Below are 25,114 nucleotides of genomic sequence, written 5' to 3' on the forward strand. Positions count from 1 at the left end.
ATTCAGCACTGTGAAGTTTAACATCCAACACAGCCCTGAGAGCCCAGGCTCCTCTGCCAAAGCTGCAGAGCCTCTGATCCCTGCCACAAAAACACACCCAGCACGGGACCCAGCACATTCCCAGGAGGGGAGGGGGCACCCAGGGCAGGGCTCACCCCGGGGACAACGCTGGGGTCACCCCTGGGCTGTGCTGGCAGGGGAGGGGTCCCTGCAGCGCTGGGCACCTCCTGGGGACAGCAGAGCCTGCACAGAGCTGGGCAGGGCACTGCCAGCACCCCCAGCTCTGTGCCACGCTGGGAAGGAGCTTAAAGAACCAGCAGAGAGCCCCTCAGAGAGCCTGGGGGCAGGGCCAGGGCTGAGCCCCACGCTGCACACAGGAGGTGATGGGTGTAAGCTGAATCCTGCACCACAGAGCCCTGGCCAAGGGTTAAACCCAACCAGCCCAGGGGCACAGCAAACCCTGCAGTGCCCAGGCACAGCCCAGGCTCTCCTCCAAACCCACATGAGCTGCCTGGCTTCCCTCCAGCAGCTTTGTTCCAGACAGAGAGGTTCATTGTGCCAAGCACAAGAGAAACCAGGTACCACGAGTCACTTCATCTGCTCCAGGCAGCTCTTGCCTGGGCTTTGGGTCCTGCAGTCCCACAGAGCTGGGTACCCTACAGCTGCCAGGAGGGAAAACACTTCCCATCAAACCCACCATACCAGCCCTACAACTGCAACAGCTCCACGCTCTCTGGTTGGTTGGTTTTTGGGGTTTTTTTTAAGCAAGAAGAGTCCGAGCTCTGCCCCGAGAGACACATCTGCCCACAACCACCCCAGTGCCAGCCCCACTCACCACCCTGCACTGCTGGAGGAGCTTTGTGTGCAGGAGAGCAGAGGCACAGCCCAGGAGCAGAGCTGGCTGCCATGAGGGGCAGCAGAGCAAGCAGAGAGCACAGCAGAGGCTGGCTGGAGCTCGTGGGGAGCAGCAGAACAGGCACACACCACAGCAGAAGCTGGCTGGAGCTCGTGGGGAACAGCAGAACAGGCACACACCACAGCAGAAGCTGGCTGGAGCTCACAGCAGAGCTCTCTGTGCCCAGCAGGGTTTTAACCCAGCACAGCTACCAGTGAGCACCTGGCAGCGATGGGGCACAGGTGAAGGGGGTAACACAGAGATTGTTCCTGCTCTAGCAGGCTCTGCACTGTCCCTGCAGCCCCCGGGCATGGCCAGGCTGGGGGTGCTTCAGGAAAGGTGGGAGTGGGACATGGGAATTCCCAGGGAAGGGGGAATCCTCCGTGCTGCGTTTATAAAAGCACCCCAGCCCCAGTGGGGATGGGGAGGGCTGTGTTGTCTCTTTCCTCTCTTCCAGAGGAGCCTCTGCCACATGCTGGGGGAAGTGGACCCCAAGGCCTGACAGTTCCCCCTGGTGATGGATGCTGCAGGATGGAGATGACCCGTTCATTTCCCATGGCTGTGCCAGGCCGGGTGAAAGGCGGCTCCCACAGTAAATCGAGATTGTTGCGACGAGAACTGAGCCTGTGGGGGCCAGTTAAAATCCTCGGGAGAGGGTGAAGGGTTCCAGCCCGGCCTGGCACAGGGAGGGAGGGTGCAGCACCAGGGGCAGCCCTGAACGAACGGGGGCATTGGCAAGGGACAGTGACTCAGGGCCAGGGACAGGCTCGGTGCTGTGAGGAGCGTTCTAAAACGAGCTGGAAAATTCACAAGCAGCCAACAAGGTGACTGAAGTACAGGAGGAAAACAACCGGAGTGCTGTGTGCCAATGGACAGACACACGGTGGGGTTTGGGACAGGGGTCAGTGCCGAGGGTCTCTGACTGTGCCCGGGGTCCTCTGTCCCCCAGGATCAGACCCCCTTGACCCCCAAGGATCAGATCCTCTATCCCCCAGGATCAGAATGTCTGTCCCCCCTGTGTCCAGGTCCCTCTATCCCCCAGGATCAGAACCCGTGTCCCCAAAGGATCAGACCCTGGGTCCCCCAGGATGAGACCCTCTGTCCCCCAGGATCACATCCCTGTCCCTCCCTGACTCCCAGGATCACACCCCCTGTCCCCTCTGTCCCCCATGATCTGACCCTCTGTCCCCCAGGATCAAATCTTCTGTCCCCACCTTGTTCGGATCCCCTTGTCCCCCAGGACCAGACCCTCCGTTCCCGGGTCTCTCTGTCCCCCAGGATCAGACCACTGTCCCCTCTGTCCTCCCTGTCTCCCATCTTCTGTCTCCTGTCCCCCCTGTCCCATCCCCGGTCCCCATTCCCTGTCCCCTCTGTCCCCCTGTCCCATCCCCGCTCCCGCAGCCCCGCAGCGCCCTCCGGCGGTCCCGGGCAGCGCTGCAGCGCCGCGATCCCCGCGCCGCAGGACGGGAGCGCTCTCGCACCGCCCGCTGCTGCAAAACCACCCCAAAAACCACCAAAACCCGCCCGGCAGGGCTGGGACACAGCAAGGAATGCACTGGCCAGAATGGGGTTTAGGTCCTGTGCTCTTCCTGCCCAGTGAGAGGAACGGAGGTTTCAAAGTGTTGTTACCCAACTAGAAAGTCACAGGGCTGTCCCGGAGGTTTCCAGAGCCCATGAGCATCCATGTCACACACAGTGCTACAAGGCCTCTGCTCCAAGCCAGAGCAGAGATTCCCCACCTCTGTCTCATCCTTGTCAGATCCTCCAGCACTGGCCCCTTTGGTTTTCCCAAACTCCAAACAAGGCAGGTGTAGTAGACAACTACAGGCCAGTCATTTTCCAAAAATATTCCTGGGCTTTGGGGTTCCTTCCCACGTAAGTGTGGCCCAAGACCACCCATCCCCAGGTAACATCCAGCCCCAGGACAGCCAACACAGCATTTCAGAAATCTGCAATACTTTAATCAAACCCTACTTAAGGCCATTGTTGCTTTCATGATTGCACATATTCCTGCTTCTCAAAAGCACAAGTATCTTCATGAACACGCCGAGGACAGGGCCAAGCCTCCCCCTTCCTGTGAGCAGTGTGAGCAGTGCCCATGGCCACAGGAGCTGATCCCAGATGGCTGAGCAGGCAGCAGGGACAACTGCCAGGAGCTGAGTGACAGCTCAGAGGTGCCACGAGCCCTGCCAAGGCTCATCTCACACAGCCAGGAGAGGTTAAGTGACAGGGCAGAGAGCTGGAATGGCCGTGGAGCACAAGGTCATGGCACAGGACTGGGGCTCTCAGAGTCACCACTACCCTGCAACACGTGCCAAGGCTGTGGGAACAGACAGCACTGGAGTGACAGCACCCAGAAATGATTTGCTGCAGAGTCCAGGTACATCAAGTGGCAATAAAAGTGTGAGTGGCTCCAGGACAGTAGCGTGCCCCATTTGGTGAGATGAACAGTGGCTTTTAAAGAGATCACTAAATCCCATCAGTGCTACCTGTACAAACCTCATTTATTTTAAAGGCTGCCATTAAAGTGCCTTTTATCCCTAGCAATAGGCAGTTTTAAATTGCAAATAACTTCTCAGATCAGTCAGCAACCATCTTCATTCCACCGGAGAGAGGGGCAGTGGCTCAGGCTGGCCCTTGGGGACAAAAGGGTTCTTGAACGTGGTGTTGAGGCTTCTGGATGAGCAGGAATGCTGAGCAGCAGGACTATCCCACGGCTTCCCTGTGCTGGGCAGGATCTCTGCTGAGCTGTCCAGGACTCCACCTTCCAGAGGGCTCTGGGGATCCGAAGCAGTGTCACCTGCAGCCTGGCTGTGTCCCAGTTGGGAGGGTGTCCCATGGGAAGTGTGTCCCACTGGGAAGCCATCTCAGTGGGAGGGTATCCCAAATGGGAAGTGTATCCCAGTGGGGAGCTGTCCCAGTGGGAAGCATGTCCCAGTGGGATCCCTGTCCCAGTGGGGAGCTGTCCCACCAGGAGGGTGTCCCAGTGGGATCCGTGTCCCAGTGGGATCCCTGTCCCAGTGGGATCCATGTCTCAGCAGGATCCCTGTCTCACTGGAGGCTGTCCCAGGGTGGCTCAGGCCTCAGGTCCCTGCTGGCTGGGGCTGTGGCAGTCCTGCAGGAGCGGCGTGGTCTCAGAGGAGGGGGTGGCTGTGCTCGGCGTGCCGGGGCCATGGGGGCTCTTCTGGGCGCTGCTTCTCTGCAGGGGAGGGACAGAGGTCACAGCCCAGCCACACCCAGCAGTGCCACCGCGTCCCCACCCTGGCCATGCACTCCCCAAGCCTCTTGCAGTGGCCAAGGACCCATTTCTTACACTGAACATTTTTGTGCCTCCTCTCTGTAGCTCCTGCCTTACCAACACGAGGTTATTCCCATTCCTGCCCACCTGTGACACCACCCGAGCACCCAGAGCTGTGGGACAGTCATCCAAGATGGAAGGGACAGGGCCAGAAGAGCCTGGAGAGCCCCAGGCACGAGCTGCAGCACACACAGGCAGCACGTCTTCCTGGGATAATGAAGGTGCAGCCTCTGGGAAAGGTGGTGCCTTCTGGCACCAAGATGGCTCCTCCTCACCTAAACACACCTACAGAACAGGTTCACCACCCTCAGGGCTGAGCAGGAGCCAGCTACACCTTCCAAGAGCCCACGTGGGCCCTGATCCTAAATCACAGGGTTCCTGACCCTAATTAGTGCAAGAGCCTCAGGAGGAAGCAGCAGGTGACAGCAGTGGGTCACTTCCTGCTGCTGGGGACAGGGACACCAACCTGGCCCTCACCCAGAGCCTTCTGCTGGCTGGGGACATGGACTGGGAGGTTTGTCCAACCCTTTGACTATTGCCCATTGCTGCTCCAGTGACAGCACCAGGAACACCCAGGGACTCTTTGGGCATGGTGGTGTTTGGCTGATGTTTGGATTTGAGGATCTTGGAGGAATTTTCAACCTTAATGAGGCTATGAGTGTAAAAGTGTCTACAGACCTCTGGTGAGGGGATGCAGTAAGGGCAAAAAGGATGCTTAATATTCAAGAGTCACTGCCTCGAAGTTCAAGAATGCTCCACCCTAACAAGCATCCCGAGCCAGGAAAAAATGCCAGCAGGGCAACATGGATGAACCAGGAGCTCCAAACACAACTGCAGAAAGGAGACACGTGGAAGGTGGGAGCAGGGACAGGTAACCTGGCAGGAACCCAGGGAAACTCCCAGCATGCAGGGATGAAGAGAGGAAAGCCAAAACCCAACTGGAACTGAATCCAAGGATGTCAGAGACAAGAAAGGCTTCTCTAAGTACCCAGGTGACAAAGGAAAGAGGAGGAACCATGAGGGCCTGGGGCTGAATGAGGCAGGGGACCCCAGAAACCAGGGGAAAGTCCAGAGCAAGGAAGATGCACCCTTGGTGGAAGAGGATGAGGTCAGAGAGCACTCAAGGAACCTAGACATGCACAAATCCATGGACCAAGATGGGATGAGTGGGCTCATGCACAGCAAGGCCACTCCCTGCTGTCTTTGACCAGTCCTGGCTCAAAGACTGAAGGAAAGCAGATCTTGAAAAAGACCAGGAAGGAAGATCTCAGGAGCTAGAGACCAGCCAGCCTCCCTTCACCCTCCAGAAAGTGATGCAGCAGCTGATGCGAGGAACCACTCCCAGGCACAATTCAATCACCAACTGCAGTCCCTGGGCTTCACCAAGGGAAAACTCTGCTTGATCCCCTGTGATGGAATGACTGGCTTGGCAGACCAGGGGGAACAGTGGATGTTGTCCACTTGGACTCCAAGCTTTTGACACCATCTCCCATAAACACCTCCTGGGGAAGCTGATGAAGCAGGGATTGGATGAGCAGGCAGTGAGTGGACTGAAAACTGGCTGAGCAGCCAGGCCCAGAGAGTTGAGTTGGAGGCCAGTAACCATCAGTGTACACCAGGGGTCAGTTCTGGGTCCAGGCCTGTTTAATATCTTTATTAATGATCTGCAAAACCTGGGGGGGTGGCTGGTACACCAGAGGGACCTCAGCAGGCTGAGAAAGGGACTGGAAGGACCCTCATGAAGTTCAACAAGAGGATGTACAAGGTCTTTCACTTAGGATGAACAGCCCCTCACAGCAGTACCCCCTAAAGGTCACCAGCTCTGCAGCAGTGTGGCAGAAAAGGACCTGAGGGTGTTGGGGACAGCAGCTGAGGGTGAGCCAGCAGCGTGGCTGGGCAGCAGAGGCAGCCAGCTGAGTCCTGGGCTGCACTGGGAGCGTTGCCAGCAGCTCCTGGAGTGATCCTTGCCCCCTGCTCATCACTGTGAGGCCACACACGGAGCACCGTGGTCAGTTCTGGGCTTCCCAGCACAAGAGAGAGATGGAGCTGCTGGGAGGAGCCCAGCAAAGGAGCACTGAAGAGATTTTGGGACTGGAGTCTCTTAAGGGAGCAGAGGCTGAGAGAACTGGGCCTGTCCAGCCCCGAGAAGAGAATGCTCAGGGGGATCTCACCACTGAAAACAAGGCTCTGAGGGAGGGTGTAAGTACAGAGCCAGGCTCTTGTTGGTGGTGTCCAGGGACAGGACAAGAGCAAAGGGACACTTTTACACTTAAAGGGGATTCCATCTGGATATTAAGAAATACTTTTTTTTTCCTTTTTTTTTTTTTTTTTTTTGTGAAAACTGTAAAAACGGGAACAGGTTGCCCTGGGGAATCTCCACTCCTGAAGACATTAAGAGACATCTGGACATGGTGCTGAGCTAGGTGACTCTGCCTGAGCAGAGGGATTGGGATAGATGACCTCCAGAGGTCCCTTCAACCTCAACGACTCAGGGATTTTGTGCTCCTGTAATACAAACCCAGACATTTTATACATCAGAAATTCCCTCCTGGAAGCCTCTCTGTTGAGGGGAGGGGTGACACCCACCAGTGGACTGAGCACTGTTACCCCATTCAAAAAACTTACCTCTGGAACTCAAACACTCAGAGATGGGGGGAAAACAGGCAAGAAAAGTATTTCCTCACACCAATGCCACTTTTTCCCTGATTCCTGCTGACATTATTAGGGCTGCAGATCAGGTACACCAGGAGAAACAATAACAGCATGTGCTTGCAACCTGGTTAAGTGCCAGTATTAAGACATCTAAATTGCCCCAAATAAAGCCACGAGACAACACTGCTCCATCAAAGCTCGCCAGGAGGGCATGGCTGGGAGATGTGGACAGCAAAGGTTTCATTTGATTGGTTTTAAGTGAAGTTTAATCAAATCAGGATGAAGAAAAGCGTGTTACCTTGACTGGGTACCCACCTACAGTCTGGCTTCCTGCAACACCGTCCCCTTAACCGCAGGCAGCTTTTTGGCAGAGGTGGCCTGGTTTGCCTTATTACTGTCTGAGCTCTTTTTATTGCTACTCCAAAATAAAGAGCATTTCTCCTAGAAGACAATCAGTCTGGTTTATGGTGCACTCTGACACGGATTTCATCAGGGTTCCAATTTTCGGAGCAGATTTGAGAAATCACTGTTTAACTAGAATCTAGTTATTAATGAAGATTTTGAAATTTAGATTAAGCTCAGTCCTATTTGAGATTTTGTTCAGTGTCAAGCCAGTTTTAAAATGGTCTGTTTGCCTTTGGAAAGTGTCACCACACATTATGCCACAATGGCAGAGAGCTCCAGCATCTGGGGGTATTTTACACCTGCACAGATTATGGTTTTTTTAGAGCTGTGAGTCCAACAGATGCATTTCAAACTGGCTCCACTATAAACTAGACTAAGATTTAAGTGTTTTAAGTATCTCATCTGCGCTGGCCTCAGAGCACACTGCTCCCTCCAGAAGCCAGAGGCACACAAGACACCCGAGGGAGGAGCTGGGCTCAGGGAGCCCTGCACGCTGGCAGACACGTGAAGGTGAGGACAATGTCCCCGCTCAGTGTCCCCTCTGACATGCCTGTGCCTTCGGGAGGCAGAGCTGTGCACGATTAAGCAATCAGAGCTAGATCAGCAACACTTCAATCAAATGAGGAACACACCTTGGCTGCAAATCGCTGGCTTCCAGTTTACAACCTCTTATCTGCTCATTAGGTGGAGTTGTTGTGCAGCTTTCTTAGAGATTTGTGAAGTCATTGAGGTTTTTTAGTCACTTTCCAGGTAGCCAGGCACTTCCTGACGTTGATTTTTAGTTCTAACGCTTTGTGACTCTCTTGGCTGAGCACAGAAACACAGCTGGCTTTTGCCTGGGTTTGGGATGTTTCACAAGCAGATATTCTACTGGCTTCGATGAGTTTAAAATCCAGCTTTTCTCCCTGACCCTTTCCAGCATGGTTAAATCTCTTTGATACCAGGAATTAAGACTTGCACAAAGCAGGGTGAGGAAATGCCAGCTCAGGGCTGCATAAGGCGTTAGAAGCAGCTGCCCAGCCCTTTTTCAGAGCCCCAGGGCTCATGCAGCACAGTGCAGCCTGTCTGCCAGCCAGCAACCACTCACATGTGCTGAAGGGGAGCAGGTCACCCCAGGACCATCCTGGGAGCACAGTGAGGGCTTGGTGGTGAGCTCTGGGCTCCATGCTGGGCCCTAGCATCACTCCCACCCTGCAGGGAAGTGTGTGGAGGAACAAGGGGATTTGGGATCATGTGTTTAAGTCACTTAAGTAATTGCAGACTTGATTAAAATCCAATTACGTGGTACTCCGAGAGCCCTGGCACTGTTCAAGGTGGGTTTGCATCAGTTCCAGGGAGGGCAGGAAGCAGGTGGGCAAGGGCAGCTCCTCACAGGCTCCCCCTCAGCCTGCTCTCATCCCAAGAACTGCCTCTCCACCTCTGCAGCTTTAGAGGCAGCCTAAGGCACCTGACTGCAGGGCAGAGCTAAATCAGCTTCCTTTGGTACAGGCTTGGGGTAGGAAGTCAGATCCCTACTCCCAGAACTAAAGCTGGCAGGGAGCTTAGTGTTGCCAGATCACTGTGGAGCCAGAGCCACAGAGCTGCACTGAGTGGTTTGGCTGTTTCACACTCAGCCCTGACAGCCCAGCTCAGCCTCACCCCACTGCCTGCCCCACTGCCCAGCTGCCAGCAGGCTTCAAAGGTCTTCACTTCTCAGCAAGCCCAGATCCACAAAGGCTCTGAGGGTTTCACTTCCTGAGGGTTTCACTTCCAGAGCTCTTTGGAGCAGTCTGCACAGCAAGGGCGTTTCAAGGAAATGCAGAATGTGTGCTGGGCTGAAAGGCAGCCACAGTGGCTGTGTCTCCTCTGCAAGAACACAGCAACTGCATTTCCCTCAGCAGGCTGTGTTCAGATAGCTCCATCCTCTGGAGAAGGCTCTGCTCTGACTGGAAAAATGCTGGGACCCTGCAAAGATGCAGATCTGTGCAAGAGCACAGACCTGCTGCTGCCTTCTGTGGAGGCTGGGCTGATAAACTAGGATTGTTTCTTCATTAGCTGGGTGAGCTGAGAAATACCTGCTCCTCCAGGAAGCCACTTCCATCACTGCTGAAATGCTTCATGTTATCTATTTGCAGCCCAGTTTCTAGATGGCTGAGGAAGCCCTGCTGCTATCTGCTGGCACCTGGCACCACTAGGAGATTGCTGGTGGCGTCAGCCAGTGTTTCCTCAGACAGGTTAGATTGGCAGCCCAAACTACAGCCTCTGATTGAGTGTGATTTGACTGACAGCACTTCCCAGCAGGCAGCTGCAGGTTCTTACCTTCCTCATTGCCATGAGGACAGCTGCTGAGACAATGAGTGGGACACTGAGGCCAAGCAGGATGTACTGCAGGTAGTCCAGCACCGAGGGGAGCAGCACCAGGTTGGTGTAGAACTGCTTCAGCACTGAGCCCTCGATGGATCCACTCTGCTCAAAAAAGCAGATTGTCAGTGGCATCTCCCTCCCTTCCAGGGCTGAGACAAACCAGCTGCATGATTCCTTTCCCACCACCTCCCAGCATAAATTAGGGGATTTATGCAAGATTCAGTCAGGTTAAGAGCTTTTACTGAATAGCAGGACGTGCACCCAGAGCTGGAGCTGCACTCCCTGGCCCACAGGAGGACAGGGATGCTGGCAGCTCTGTCCAGGGCCCCACTTAACCCCACATCCAGGGCAGAGCCAGAGATTTACCAAGTATAGTGCAGGGTTTGTTCAGCTCAGAGGGATTAATGGCATAGCCAAGTATTGAAAAGCCGTCTGTTGGTGCTTAATTAGTCTGGCTGGCTTAGAGCTTTATCCAAAGTGGAGTTTCCCCAGCACGGGGTGATGGGGAAGCAGGGGAGGCTCTGCAGAATCAGGCTGAGGAAGGCAGCTCACCTCTGCAAACCACAGCAGCGGCAGGACCACGGGCTTAATCTGCCCCGTTTGACTGGGGGGGAGAAAATTCAAAAAGAAACACAAGCTTAGGTTTATGGCTGATCAGGTCACAATTAGCAGCACAATTCTTCCTAAGGGGACAGGTCTGACAGACTGACAGTGGCCAGGAAGCCATAAGGAGGTGGCAATCCCTGCTGCTCCAGTGAGCTGCTCCCACCTTGGGGGACCAGGTGCTTTATGCTTATGCTTCCATGGGTTTAGCTGCCCAAGGACAGCAGGAAGTGCCATCCCACACCTGGGCTCCAGGGAGATGAACTCAGTGAAGCAGAAGGCTGAAGTTCCTGTCTCAGTCACCTGGGTGGCACCATGGGGGCTCTCTGCAGGTGTTTTCCCCCCAGCCCAAGCAGCAAGAGCACACCCCTTCCCTTGCTGGTATTTAACATCTGGCACCACACAGTTTGGTTACAGAGACCTCCTGTTTGCTTTCATAGAGCTGGAAGTGTCATTTGGACACAGGCTTCACTGTCTGCCCCACAGGCAGAGTGGGTTTTGCCTCTCTGTGTTGCAGGTAACTCCTGAGAGGCAGCACAGTGGAGGTGAACAGCTCCTGCCCCAGCAGGAGGAACATGCCAGCTGTCTGGTGAGGGACAGGGACACTGCCCCAGCTGAGCAAACAGGCACTCTGCACTGCTAAAGGATGGGACTTGTGGTCACTGGAATGGCTGATGTTTGATGGCTCCAGCAATAGGACAACTGCTCATGATAAAGCTTTGGAGAGAGTAAACTCTGCAGCAAGCTCAGCAGCAGCACAACTCCCTGCTCAGGGAAGGCAGATGGACATTTCCAGGAGGTGAGCACTTACATGATACCAGACACGTGCTTTATGTACAGGTTCAGCTGCAGCTTGATGGAGCAGTTCATGGGGATGCCAGTCATCTGCAGAGGAAGAGAACAACCAGTTCATCAGTGACTTCTTGGGACCAACAGACCCTCTCCAACATTCTGAGCCCATGGAAAACATCACACTTCAAAGCTGGTCATGTTGACACCCATTAAGACATTGGTTCCTCATGACTCTGCAGTTTTGCAACACATTTTTACAAGCAGAGAATTTTTCTTGGACTACCCCTGTCCCTGTTTGTAGTCAGCAGCCTGCAGCTAGATAAAAATGCAGTTAACTGTACTTTTATCGGTAGATGTTTGATACTGTAATAAACTTAATTAGATTTTCATAACTGTGATAAGAAAAGCAGTCAGAACCCAACGTCTAGATAAGACACACAGTTTACCTTACCTCAAGAGGGAAACAGGTTTTTGTTTTTGCTTGAGCAAATATCACTGAACATTTAGAAAAACTGACCTCGGACAGTGCAGGCTGTGGGTGGAAAATCCCAAAGTCCCTTTGCCATCAGCAGCTGGGACAGGGATACCTCAGGACACCCCCTGGAGTGGTGACTTCACCCTCACTGTGGCTACAGGAGGGGTGTAACACAGCAGCAGCCAAAAACCACTGAAAAAGCAGCCAGTTCCAGATGGGCAGGTTGAGAGAGTGGAAGAAGCCAGCCCAAAAATGGAGGTGCCAGCTTGAGCCACAGCGTGGTCTTCAGACTCTGCCAGGCAGTTCTCATGGCAGTGTGCACTGGCAGATTTGGGGCAGAGCTGGGCTTCTGCCAGATACACCTCCTGGTGTTATAGGCCTGAGTCAGTGGAAAGAGTTTCACTGTGCTTATCGAAACAATTATGTTTATAATTAGTTCTGCAATTCTCTAGAAGCTAGGCTAATTATTCAATTAGTTTATGGCTTTGACATTTTTATCTGCACGCCCTCGCCAGTCTTTGCACTATGGAACCTGCTCGGATCAGTGCCACGAGAGCAGAGTGGTGCCACCACTCAGCAGATGGCAGGGTCCCTGGGGTGAGGGGGGACCTGGTGGGCTCACTCACGGGGTGCACATCCAGGAAAAGCCCGTGCTGGTCCTTGCTGGGGTGCAGGCCTTCCACTGCATTCACCAGGGATGGGTCAGCGTTGTAGAAGTGAGGGTGGGAAATGAACATCGGCGCATCTGCATGAGATTAAAGGCATCTTAAGCTGCTCCACACCCACCTAAAAGCTTTTTTTGAGGTTTTTAAGCCCTTGCAGTACTTGTTCTGAACAGCCTTTTATATTTTCTCCTCCCAGCCAGCAATCACCTTCCCCTCCCTCCCTGCAGTTTGTTCCATCGATCTGGGAGGGTTCAGGACCCCCACTCTCTCCCACCACCAAGCCATGGTAACTCCCTGTTCCCAGACTCCAGTTAGGGCACCCAGTCTGGACTGTCAGACACACACTCAGTCCAAAGTTAACATTTAATTCGGGAGCTGTGTGGGCTGCCTCTTCCTTGTTCCCCCCAGCAGCCCAGGGGATGTAATGCTCCCACTGTACCCTTGGGCATTCCCACAAATGCCAGGCTGTCACAGGGCTGGGCACTGAAGGCTAGGCACTGAAAGGGTTTTCCCTCTTTCCCTCACTGCTGAGTGGCCGGTGGGAGTGCAAACAAAGCCCACCAGTACTTCTCCCCGTCCCAGCAGGCACTAGAGCTGTTTTTCCAGACAATCAAGCTTCTATTGCACCTCAAATTTAATACTGGTCCACTAAGGAGAGCCAGGGGGGAAAGGACTTACTGAGCCTACAGGTGCTGACGTTCTGGATGCCAGACTGCATGCAGGGGCAGAAGCCCTCGTTGGGTGGATAGTCTGTGCCGTTGGCAAAGAGGGTTTTGGGTGCCACGAAGCGATAGGTGGGCACACCCTGGAAGTTCCCAGACTGCTCATACACCAGTGTCAGGGATCTGCAAGGGGTTCAGAGCAGAAGGATCAGGATTAGCCAACAGGCTCCCAGAACAGAAGTGGGTTCTTATCTTGGCTGGATAAGATGCAGTTGCAATGTAACTTAGACTTTGAGATCAAGATAAACCCTCAGCAGTGCTTCGGGGAATGGGGAATGAGTATTTAAGCCTTTTGCTTTCCATGTTTTAAGCACATCTAAAGGGTTGGTCAGGACTAGTTAGGGAGAGAAACCACAGGCTTATGAGTCTGTTTGCTAACGCAGGTGAGATTTGTTTAAAGGCATGCAGTAATCCCCAGGGCTGCTCTCCAAGAGATAATACCCACTTTATGCAAGCCTTGGCTCCCAGGTGCTCCGTTACAGGGCAGGGACACTGGATAAATTCTCCAGCAACAGACTGCCAGGGGAATGGAAAATTTCCCCATGTAACACAGCAAGATTTTTTTCCCTGCTACTAGAGGCTGTTGATACTGTGCTGCATTATCGTTGGCCAGGTTTGATGCAAGTCTCCAGGACAAAAACTTGCCCCCTTCACACCTGAGTGAGGCTTGCAGGGATCAGAGAATCACAGAATGGGTGAGTAGGTCACAGTGGGCTGCCAGGACAGCCTGGGCAGGCCCAGGGGATGCTCATTCCTACAGAGGATGGTCCCTTTGGTGCTGGGAACAAGGATGAGGGATTCAGGGCATGTTCAGCTGTTCTTGGCTCTGCTCACCTCCCAGCAGGGAGGTTGCTGTAGCCCCTCAGCAGGACAAAACCTTGGTGGCTGCCTCTCACCATCAGCTCACTTCACATGCACAGAGATCCCTGCAGAGGCAGGTATGCTCTGAGCCCACCAAGAGATGTTTGTGACTGTGCCAACAGAGGCTGAGGCAGAGGGCTGGGGAGATGACACAGCACTGTCTGAGAAGCTGAGCCACTTCCCCACAGCTCTGTGTGACAGGAACTTCCCATGCCAACAAGAAACCAAGCTTGGTTTCCTCCACTTCACTGGAAGCCTTGCCTGGAAGCATGCTCTGTTCCTGAGGTTCCACAGTTTGACAGGAACAGTGTTCAAACTTCAGTTACAGGTAAACTTCCCTGTAAATTCCTAGCTGCAGGTCATTCTGGTGCTTGCTGATGTCCCTTGTGCAGAGGAATCCCTGTGCTATTGCTCAGCTCAGCTGTCTGTTTGTTCACTGCTCATTGTTCTCTATCCAGCATGAGCACTTGCTTGTTTTGCAGCACTATCTACAAAGCTGGAATTATCATTATCTTCCCCAGGCTAGGGACAGGGGTTTTGTGCCTGCTTCCCCTCCTTCCAGCCTTGGGCACAGCCACACAGGCCAGCTCTGTGGGGTACTTTAACCCCTGGGTGATCAGCTGAGGTCAGGGTGTCTTACACAAGCAAAAGGAAAAAAAAAAAAAAAAAAAAAACCAGAAAAAAAAAAAGAAGAAAGAGCCTGGAATGGTGGCACGAATTTCCCCCCAGACATAATTTCTCCACGGGCTTAGTCAGCTGAAAGAGTTCTGCAGTTGCAGTTGCATTTCCCTCTGACAACCCTTACTTCTCCTTCTAACTGCCCACATCTCATCTACATCAGATGACCACATCTGGTCCTTTTGTACTGATTAAAGGTGGGCAAGCTGAACATCTGCAGTGATCTGGAAGTTATTTATGGACACCCCAAGATGCTGATGATGACACAAGTACCCTGTTTACAAAGCTCAGAGATAATGCAGACCCAAACTGCAGCTGCACTTTAACTGCAGGGACAATTCCTGAGCCCTCTGCAGGATGGGTGCAGCGTGTCCTGCCACCTGCACAGGGACAGGCTGGCAGCTGTGGCCTCACCTGCAGGCATCAGGGCTGTAGAACTGCAGGGAGGTTGGGGACATGAAGGGTGGCCACATCTCCCCTGCTGTCCCGTTGATCATGTTGCACTGGCTGCTCCGCCAGTAGTTCACCTGGGGGACAGGTGCAGAGAGAAGAACTCAGAAGGATGAGCGTGCTGGAGCCAGCTCCCACCCTGCATGCAGTGTCCACCACCCCACGCTGCTTCCACAGCAGCACCAAAGATCTGTCCCATCTTAAGCACATTTTCCACCCTCCATGACTCTGTGAGCCAAACATCCACCCAATTAATGGACAAGAGCCCCCTGCCCCCAGAGGATGAGCTCTACATTCAGTGAGTTTAGTCAGGAGCAGAATTCCACAAGGGGAGAGTAAAGCATCCTTTAACAAGAGTATTTAACACCTCCAACACAGACCACAGGAGCCTGAGACTTCAACCATGAGAGGCAGCCAGCCCCAACAGCACTGCAAGGGAAAAACCCATGAGGAGATGAATTTATTGCTTCCTGAAAAGCTCCTTGCCACATGGCTGCCTCCTGGCAACTTGCTAGAATGGAAGTTGCAGCACTTGAAGCCCTGTAGAAACTTTTCTTCACACCTGACCCATCCACAAGAGCAGGCAGAGCTTTCAGCTAACCCTGCTTTCAATCAGGCACTCCCCATTATCCAATGGCTGCCAGGCACTCACCTTCTTGAGCCCATTCCATGAATCCACCATGTGAACCTGACTGATGTTCTTCATGCCTGTGTTTACTGTGAACAGCCCTGAGTTGGAGTTGTTAAACTGCAGAGAGAAGGAATGATTGTTTAATGCACAGCACACAACACCTCACTGACTCTGGGCGCTACTCAGCTCCTACCCAGCTGAGTGTCTGAGCTACCCCCAAGATAACATGGCTGTGATTTTAGCATTCCCAACCAACACTTACATCCATGAATAATCCAAACTTCCCCTTGAAAGGCAGCAGGCCAGGAATAATCATATTTATTGCATCTATCAGGGGGTCTTCATACCCCCACATGATCTCCCCCACCGTCCGGTTCATGAACGCCTCCTGCTTCAGGCTAGCCAGGGCTCCACTCAGTAAAAGCTTCACAAAATTTGGCAGCTTTTCCACCATCACAGCTGCTCCCTGAGAAAGAAAACAAATGTCTGGGATGAGAGGCCCATCTTTAGCAAAGATGAAGCGTTTTTGGTGCTAACCAAAATAATTTTGCTGCTCCCATAGCCCCAGAGGAATCCTCTGGACAGACTGAGGTTCTTCATTTATTCCCTGTTGGGGAAGAAAGCAGTTGAGGGCTCACAGGCGTGATTTCCCCACAGGATGCTCAGATGAAGTTGCAGACTCAAGACCAGCTGCTCTGCACACTCTGGTTTTGGAACAGTAGCAGCCTAACAGAACAATTAACACCCAGAAAGCAGAAAATTACATTATATAAGCTTAACCACCTCATTGCTTGATCAGCCTCAAGCCCTACAAGAAAGTAATTCAGTAATTCAATGCTGGATACCACCAACATCCCTGCAAGCTCAGAAGGTGGAACCCATCCAGGCAAGAAGCACTTACCATCAACATGATGTTTGGCACAACAATGTACTCGTCCTCCGTGCCATTGGACAAGTCTGGCTGGAAGAAGAGGTGCCGGTACTCCAGGTAGGAAACAGTGTCGTTGTCATGGAATGTGATGTTTGTTTTAAACCTGTACTCCCTGCAAAGAGATGGGAGATCATGGGAACCATCCCCAGGCAGAGCCCCTTGAGCCAGAATGGGCTGCACAGGCTGCTGGGGGAGACCAAACCCCAGTGAGGAGCCATGGGGCAGCTGGGGAGACAGTGTGGGATCAGATATAAACTCTCCCCCAACCAGGGTTAGGGTCTGGCATGAGCTGCAGTGTGGGATCAGATATAAATTCCCACCCCAGCCAGGGTTAGGGTCTGGCAGGAGGAGAGGGCAGCCCAAGAGCCAGGCATCCCTGACAGGTTGGATTCCTGCAGACACAAAGTGTTTCTTCCCAACGAATTACCCAAGAAATTTAAGACAAAACTGTAAATCTCCTCTGTTGCTTCACCCGCTGTAAATGCCAGGCACACCAGAGAGGTGCCCAGACATGCTGTGCCTGGCACAGCAACCCACACACCAGAACAACCTGCACACAGGAGAGAACCAGCCAAGATGCCCCATGTTCCACCAGTGATCTGCTCCCAGGCAAATGTGATGGCTCCTGGGTTCAGGGCAGCCTGACCCTCCACACAGCACCGTGCTCCTTCTGCTCCTCGGGGCTTCAGGCCATCCATGTCCTGCACACTGCCTGATGCCTTTAGCTTTCATATTTTCCATATTCTGTACTGCATTAGTATGTAGCTCTGAACTTCATAGAAAGTGCCAGCAGTTCTCACAGCTCAGTCACACAGAACAATCCTTTTCCAGCCCCAAAACCAAGGACACCACTGCAGCTTCAGCCCAAAAAGTGTAAAACAACAGAGAATGGAGGAGAGCAACCTGGGAGGATGGGACCGCATCACCTGAGTCGGAATTGGACAATGAACCCCAGTATGGAAATGGACCAGAACTGATAAAAGTGTGAAAACTCATGACACGCCATCCATCTTGGGTGGAGCCACCGCTGGGCTCTTGCACTGCCCAAGGTGCATCCTTTGAAGGCCTTTTAATAAATCCCTGCTTTATTCATTTAATTCTGTGGAGCCTCTGTTCTAGGAAGCCTCTCTAGGCACCAGCCCAGTGCTGCTGGACTTCAGCCACGGCACAGGGGCAGCCCCAGCCTCATGGAGGCTGCAGTGCTCTGCAGCACTGCGAGGTTGTCCCCAACAGCACAAGCCTGTTACTGCTCCTGGAGGAACTGAAGCTCAGCTCACCAGCAAAAACAAAGTCCTTCACTGTGGAGCCTCTGTTTTACAGCCCACATTAGGGAAGGGCACTAATCTTGCTCAGCAGGAACACAAGGACACTAATAAGCTTTGCCCCTTTGTTTATTCTTATTTACAGTAAGTGAAGCTTTTCCCCAGGCCAAGAGAGCGATGCGATGGCAACATACAGAACCCACAGGGGGAGCTGGCAAGGCCAGGGCAAACAAGGGCACATACATACTGCAGGTGTCCCCTCACACTGCTCCAACAGCTTTGGATTAACCAGTAATCTTCCCACATGAGCTTGCTTAGGCTGCTGTTCAACCTCACCCCATTACTGTAGGTATTAATATACTGAAGATCACTGCTGGTGGGGAGGTTCACACATTCAACATCAATCACTGCTTCCCTTTTGGGTGCTGAGAAGCACCTGGGGCTTCAGCCAGCATCCTCAGCCATGGCAAACAGACCCAGCCCTGCTGTGTGTGGGTCTGACCCAGTGTTAGAGCTCCATGCTGGTTCCCATGACCAGAGCACTCATTCTGGGCATGTTCTGGGTCTCACCTTAGGCAGGGACTTTGGCCCGTGAAGTTTGATATTGAGGTGACTCCAGCTCAAGAGCTGGGCTCTTAAATGCACAGTAAAGATAAAAAAAGCACTCTGAAGATACAGTCACCCACCACCACACCAATGCCACCCATGTTTGGACTGAATCACCCCAGGTCTGCCTGCCCAACAGGCCCCAGCAAAGGACTGAGCTGCACAGCTCAGTGGAGCTCCCACCAATCTCCCTGTCTCAGTGACCAGAGGCCCTACCTGTGTCTTTAGCAAGATCAGAGCAATTAGAGCACACCCTTTAAAATCCAGTGTCCCTGGGCTCTCAGCGAGCCTGCTGATGCCCTGTCCTCCTGCCAGAGGAGCCAGCCAGCAGCCTGGCAGGCAGCACAGTGGTCAGGCTGATGCCAGGCTGGAGCACCAGTGGTACCTGACCTGTACACGTAGGGCCCACGCTGGCTCAGCACCGGCTTCTCTCCCCGCAGCACCTGCTTGGGGTTCAGCACTTCGAAGAAATGCACAGTCAGGTAGAAAGGAACAGGGATGTCTTTCCACATCTGGAAGGAGATGCTGCTGGGGTCGATCCTGACATTCTGTAAGGCAAAAAAAATAAGGGGACACAACATTTGGGCTCTGTGGCTGCAGGTGAACTCATCCACCCTCAGCTCAGTGAAGGCACAGCTGAAGGTGGCAGTTACAGATGCTCTCCAGAGGATCCAGGTGGTTTTGGCAGACTGAAACCCAGCCAGATATACAGTGAGAACTCCTGTGTGTGCAGAAGCATCAGGTTTATGTTTAAAAGCCAGGATCTCTGCTGGCTTATTTATTCAGGCTTAACTTTTCTAATCCTACCCACAGGGCTTCCGAGTGTTTTGATGTGCTGCAGACTTGGCTCTGATTTATTCATGTTTTACTTGTCTGTCCCAAAGGCCTTTGCTCATGCATTTGGCAGCTCCACACAGCTAAATGCAAGAAAGGAGAAGTGGCACAGCTATCCTCACAACTGCTTGGGTACCAGCAGGGAGAGCCCACCAGATTCCCAAAAAGATGGGGAACTGGGATGGCAGCTGTGTCCCAGCAGCACAGCACAGGACACCCCTGCCTCCCCTCAGCTGCCAGCCTGCATTGACTCACAGCTGATCATGAGGCAGGTCAAAGGCAAGGCACAATCGTGTTCCCATATCACTGTCCTGTGTGCTGGGAAATGCCTGCAGCAGCTCCAACACAGCTTAAGCCCTCCTCAGCTCAGAGCTGGCACATCTGCCTCCACTCCCTCCCTGCCCCCAGGCTGCTGCAGGAGGGCAAGAGCTTGTTCCTTCTTGAGCACCCACTCTGGATGTGTTCCACCATAATCTTTTCTTCTGGAAGCACAGATCCTTGTCCCTGCTTAGGTAACCCAGGCAGCTTATGGAAGTGGGGTTGATCCATCAGGAGGAGGAGGAGGGATGTGGGCTTTGTGCTGGAGCAGCTCACAGCTCCTGCTCTGGAGCAGCTCCATCTGACTGGGCACATATTTGCTGACACAGGGAGTTGGGGTGCCAGAGGTTTCCCCATAACATCTCCCCTTTCCTAAGGAATTTTATGGCAAGGCTGAGCTACCTGTGAGCAGGAGGCCTCTGCAAGCCCCATCCCTGAGAACACATCTCCACAATGCTGTGTAACCCATCTCACCCAGCACACCCTTCCCACCACCACACACTGCTCTGATTTTGCCAGCCTCAAGGATTTCATGGCAAAGAAGCAGTAACAGGACAGATTTTTGTTTAGTCTGCTTTACAGCCCTGATTCCCAAGTGTTGAATGGATTATGATCAAGAACATCTCCTTTCCTTCAATTGCTTGTTCTGCCTTGCACTCCCTTGACCACTTGTTGCATATGCATTTATTTTTATAATAAGCACCCAGTCAGATGGAGCTACATCCCAGCTCCCTGCTGCTTTCCCAGCTCCCTCCCCTCCAGCTCAAGGTGCTGCTAAGTTCCCCACAACCAGGTAGCCTTAAAATGAGCTATTTTTAGGTCAAAACAGACACAGTCACATGTCTGAAATAAAACCAGAGTATTTGTCAACTAGATGAGCTGCAAAGGGACATTGAGTTGTTTGACCCCTCCTGACCAGGCTGATCTTTGTTCCCGAGGAACTGAAAGGAACTGGTTACTGCCCATCAGCTCCAGATGGGGCCAGGAGAGCAGCAGCTCCACCACAGCACCCAAATCCTGCTTCTCCAGGAGGGAGGGAGGCACCGTGCTCAGTAAAATGAGAGATGAGGTTTCCCTGCAGCCTGGGAGGAGCAGCCAGGGCAGGTGTCAGGCAGACCTCACCCTGCACATCCTGTCAGCACCCTCCTACCTCAGCAAGGACCGTGCTGCTCCTGCAGCCAGGACAGCAGCCGAGCTCCAAGGGAGCAGCCACGGCGGGCAGAGGGGTGAGCTGATCATCCCTGTGCAAGCTCACACCTTGGCAGGTCTGTGGCATTCCAGATGCTTCCAGAAAAGCAATGCTCCCCAGGTTTTGCAGGGCCAACCCCACAGGCAGCCCAGTGCAGGTGGGGCAGGCTCCAAGCTGCCTGCTGTCCCTGCAGACTTCACCCAAAGATATCCTTGAAACCACCACCTCTCCATAACTGCTTTTCCATCAGGACACACCATCCTGACAGAGCTCAGGGGGCCAGGATGGCAAACCAGCCTCTACCTGCCCAACCCCAGCCCTCCAAGCTCCTCTTACCCACACTAAGACCAACCCAGGAGTTTCAGTAAGGGCCTGAATGTTTCTCATCACCCGTCATCACTCAGCTATTAGGCTTAATATGAAATGGAAAAAAATGTGCTCAGGGTAATTTTGTGTTGTGTTGAAGATGGGGAGACCAAGGGCTTGAGGTGAAGGAATGAGAAACAAGGGTTGATCTTTTCATCTTCTGTTCTCATTGCAAATTATTAGGACTTAGCTAATTAGGTTGAAAAAAAAATCAGGATTAGCTAAAAAGAGGGCAGAGAGGTTTTTACACAAAAAAATGCCATTTCAGTCCTGCAGGGGCCATTCAGCCTTTTATTGGCAGGTAGCAGTTCCTGATGTCCTGAAACTGAACATAGATTTTTTACTGTTTGATCCACGGGACTGTCTGGCTCTGCCCAGCCAGCAGCACTTCCAAGGGGTATGTTTAAGTAGGTCATTTTCGGCAGAGACTTTGCGCCACACGCAGCACCAGCCATTGGCTATGAGGTGTGTTTGTTCACCTCTTTCATCAGAAGCAAATTTCCAGGGGCTGACCTGGGTAGGTGGAAGCTTGGAGAAAGGCCAAGGCAGGGAGCACATCTGCCTTGGACAGGGAGGAAAAGGTTTGGCTGAAGGTGGGGATGAGCTCTGGGTTACAGCAGGATAACTGCTGACCCTGCAGCAGGGACAGGAGTGCTGCTTCATAAAACTGTGCAGCAGTTGCTGGACAGAGCAACAACCCCATCCACAGCCCCACATTTTGGGGGCAAACCCTTGGGGACAAAGCCTCAGCACCTCTCCTGGGGATAGAAGAGGTATTCAGAGAAGCAATTCTTCAGGCTTTCAGTCTGAAGGAGAGAGGATAACTTGGAGGCTGCTCCACGCACATCACCCTGTTTCCAGCGGGGAAAGCATCTCGCCGTGAGCCCGGCAGTGTGCTCATCTACGTATGAAAGGAATAACTGGTGCTGCAGGTGGAGGCAGAGGGAAGGGAGGAAGCGCCGCTGCTCAGGGTGATGCTCAGCCAAGCACCGCATCCCAGCTAATTCCGGCGATGCAAAGAGCCCTCGCTAACCAGGGGTGGTTAACCGGCTCACTCCCGGCACGGGGGCTGCCACCAAGGGCGGAACACCCCAAACCCGCGTTTGCCCGAAGAGCCTGAGGCTGCTCGGAGCCGCAGCAGCGACGCTTCCATCCGCAGCGCTCGGCTCTCCGGACCGCACTGCACAAGGGAAAGGCGCACCAGCCCCGGCCCGCACCGCACCGAGCCCCGCACCGCAGCCGGCCTCCAGCGCACCCCCCTGGGCCCCAGCGCACCCCCCTGGGCCCCAGCACACCCCCCCGGGCCCCGGCACACCCCCCCGGGCCCCGGCACCGACCCCGCTCCGCACCGCATCCCGCTCCCCTCAGAGCCCACCCGCGCCCCTCACGGCGCCCCGCTGACCTTGATGACCTGCTGCCGCACGATGAGCGGCCCCAGCAGCAGCAGGCAGCCCCCCACGAGCGCGCAGGCCAGCCCGGCCAGCCCCAGCCCCACGGACAGCCTGCGCTGGGCCACGGCCATGGCGGGGCGGAGCGGGACGGCGGGGCCGCGACGGAGGGGCGGGGCTGTGCCTGAGGCCACGCCCCCGGCCACGCCCCCGCGGGAGGCGCGACGGGAGAGGGAAGGCGAGCGCGGCGTCAATGCAAACACGTGTGTGAAAAACGGGGAAATCGGTAAAACAGAGCGAGAACGGAAATGTATCAACAGATAAAATATCGTGCAATTGTGGAAGAGAATGGGTTTGTGCTGGAGGGGACTTTAAAGATCACCTCGTTCCACCCGCTGCCATAGACACCTTCCAGTCTGTCCAGCCTGCCCTGGGCGCTGCCAGGGATCCAGGGGCACCACAGCTGCTCTGGGAAACATGTCCCTGTGCCTCACCATCGCCACAGTAAATAATCCTAATATCTAATCTAAACCTATTTTTTTTTTCAGTTTGAAGCCATTCCTTCTTGTTCTGTCACTGCATGCTAGATAAAAAATACATAAACTTGTTTGTATTCGTGTGTGTGTATATATATATATATGTTTTGCCTGAGGAGTAAACATCCATCACCATTAACCTGCCTCTGTTTTTCCATTAAACCAACTCTGTTTTTCCAAAAAACTGGGTCTTCTCTCCATCTTGTGCATCTGAACACGGCCCTGAATAAAAGCCTCCCTGAGACTCATCCCCAGCAGCATCTAGAAGGCAGCAGAAAACAGAGTCCAGTTTGTGACAGCCTGTTTTAAATCAATCACACACACCATCCCATTGTCCCAGCTGAGCTAACACATCTGGAAACTGGAGTGCCTCCACCTGCCACACAGTGTCCTGCATGAAGAGAGGGGACAGTCTCACCAGGCAGGGCCCAGCACAGCACCTGCCTCTTGCCACGGCCCCCACCTCAATGGAACATCTACATTTGTATCTTTACACTTAACTGGCTCTTTTTATTTCCCTTCTAAACCTCCTACCCTGAGAGTTGCCTCTGTTTAATTACCAGATCAATTAACAATGTCTCTGGTCAATCCGGGCCGGTCTGCGCTGTGGGATGGCCCCCTCTCCCAGCAGCAATGCCTTCAGACCTGCACAAAGCAGGTGCCATGTTTGACTTTTTAGGACTTTTTTTTACAAAGAAATGCCGTGAAAGGAATTTTTCCTTCAAATCCCAGAAATCCCCAGTAAAACCCAGGAGATTCCCTGGGGCGCCGCAGAACAACCCAGCGTGAGAAGATCTCTGGGAACAGCGTGTTCCGCCACGGCTAGAACAGAACGCAGCCCCAAAGCTGACAACAAGCTTTGCTGTTCTCATCAAATTCTGCTGCGTGGCTGATCCCACCCCAGCCGTGGTCTCTGCTGCCTCTGAGGCGTTGGCACTGCCACGCTGAGCCTCGAGTTCCTCAGACCCTGCAGAGGTCACAGAACCGTACAATGCCCTGAGCTGGAGGGGACCCACGAGGATGAAGTAAAAAACCTGCAGAGAACAGCTCCAAAACCCCACCAGGTGCCTCAGAGTGCTGTCCAAACCCATCCTGGACCGGGGCAGGCTTGGTGCTGTGGGCAGCCCCAGGACGCCTGCACACCCAGCCTCTGTGGAAGAACTTTTTCCTAGCTCCCATTCCAGCCCTCCTGACACGTCACACCCTTCCCTTGTGGCCAGCAGAGGCTGACCCAGCTCCTGAGGTCACAGCACGGGTTTCTCCTCCAGGCCATGACAGGCTTGTACAGCACCGTGGTTTTTAAACAGGACACTGTAAAGGTTTTTTACTGAGACGTTGAAAATAAAGGGATTTCTTAAACACGGCTCTGTAGTCACTTGTGGAGGCTTTTGGCATTCATCAAGCTCCCCGTGTCCTCCTGCAGCTCTCCCTGATGGCAGTCAGGCCTTCAGATCAGAGCCACGTGCAGTTGTGCTCCCTGCATTCCAGAAACAGGCTCCCCTGCAGCTCTGTTTGAGTTCTGCTGGAGAGATGCTCAGTTGGGGAATTCTGCTGTCCCCAGAGGACAGAAAGCCCACACAAGGGCCAAGTGCTCCCTGCAGCTGCTGGGGTTCAGCTCAGGAAGCAGGAGCCAGGGCAGCGTGGGCAGAGCCCGGGGCACTCCTGTGGGGGAGGACAGGATGTCCAGGCTGGCACAGCACCAGCTCCCACCCACACGGCGTTTGGCTCCTCAGCATTCAAAAGCTGTCTCCAGCACAGCACAGACCTTGGTGCTCCTCACTCGCTCTGTACAGGCCACACCAGTAAGGGAACTGGTGTTACTGGGGGCACACCCTGCTGTCCCACGCAGGCAGTGTAAGATCCCTTCGGGTCCCTGAAGCCAGCTGGGACCATGACCCAGCTCCCACCACATCCCCTTCCACAGCCAAGTCCACATCCTCACTCCTGGAAAGGGCATCTGTGCCACTCTCCCTTTTCCCTCTCCACACACCCAGCACACCCCTGGTTAACTCATCAGCCCCTCCTGCAACCCCCACCACAAATACTTCAGAGGAACTTCCCTTTTGCCAGGGCTTCTGCAGACACAGGAACTGCTCTGACAGCTCAGCAGCATTTCCATTTGGGGCACAGCTGGAACGAAGCACATCCAATTTCCAATAAGTACATCTGAAATTACTGCTTGCTTAATGCCATTAAGCTCGACAAAATAACAAG

General features: G+C 53.6%; 1 protein-coding gene across 2 annotated transcripts; it reads right to left on the minus strand.

Moving 5' to 3' along the window:
* Window positions 1-2,834: 2,834 nt before the first annotated feature.
* On the minus strand, window positions 2,835-22,526 carry SCARB1 (scavenger receptor class B member 1). Of its 2 annotated transcripts, none has more exons than XM_039724642.1 (12): window positions 22,379-22,526; window positions 18,660-18,817; window positions 16,372-16,513; window positions 15,733-15,936; window positions 15,492-15,587; window positions 14,804-14,916; window positions 12,807-12,973; window positions 12,090-12,208; window positions 11,008-11,081; window positions 10,146-10,197; window positions 9,549-9,695; window positions 2,835-4,094 (listed from the first exon to the last, which is right to left on the minus strand). In XM_039724642.1, the coding sequence occupies exons 1-12, from the start codon at window positions 22,496-22,498 to the stop codon at window positions 3,972-3,974; spliced, it is 1,515 nt and encodes a 504-aa protein (XP_039580576.1). In that variant the 5' UTR covers window positions 22,499-22,526; the 3' UTR covers window positions 2,835-3,971. The 2 variants fall into 2 exon arrangements, with proteins under 2 accessions (XP_039580576.1, XP_039580575.1); XM_039724641.1 differs by lacking the exon at window positions 2,835-4,094 and adding an exon at window positions 6,971-7,286.
* Between the last annotated feature and the right edge of the window lie 2,588 nt (window positions 22,527-25,114).

Source organism: Passer montanus, unplaced genomic scaffold (assembly GCF_014805655.1).
Source record: "Passer montanus isolate IOZ18808 unplaced genomic scaffold, ASM1480565v1 scaffold53, whole genome shotgun sequence".
Classification (NCBI taxonomy): Eukaryota; Metazoa; Chordata; class Aves; order Passeriformes; family Passeridae; genus Passer; species Passer montanus.

Excerpts from the sequence above, each read along its gene's own strand:
- SCARB1 (XM_039724641.1), bottom strand. The coding sequence starts at position 22,498 with ATGGCCGTGGCCCAGCGCAGGCTGTCCGTGGGGCTGGGGCTGGCCGGG. Across the intron at positions 15,937-16,371 it reads TGCCAAACATCATGTTGATG|GGAGCAGCTGTGATGGTGGA; the intron begins GTAAGTGCTTCT and ends TTTCTTTCTCAG. Across the intron at positions 11,082-12,089 it reads TTTTCCTGGATGTGCACCCC|ATGACTGGCATCCCCATGAA; the intron begins GTGAGTGAGCCC and ends CTTCCTCTGCAG.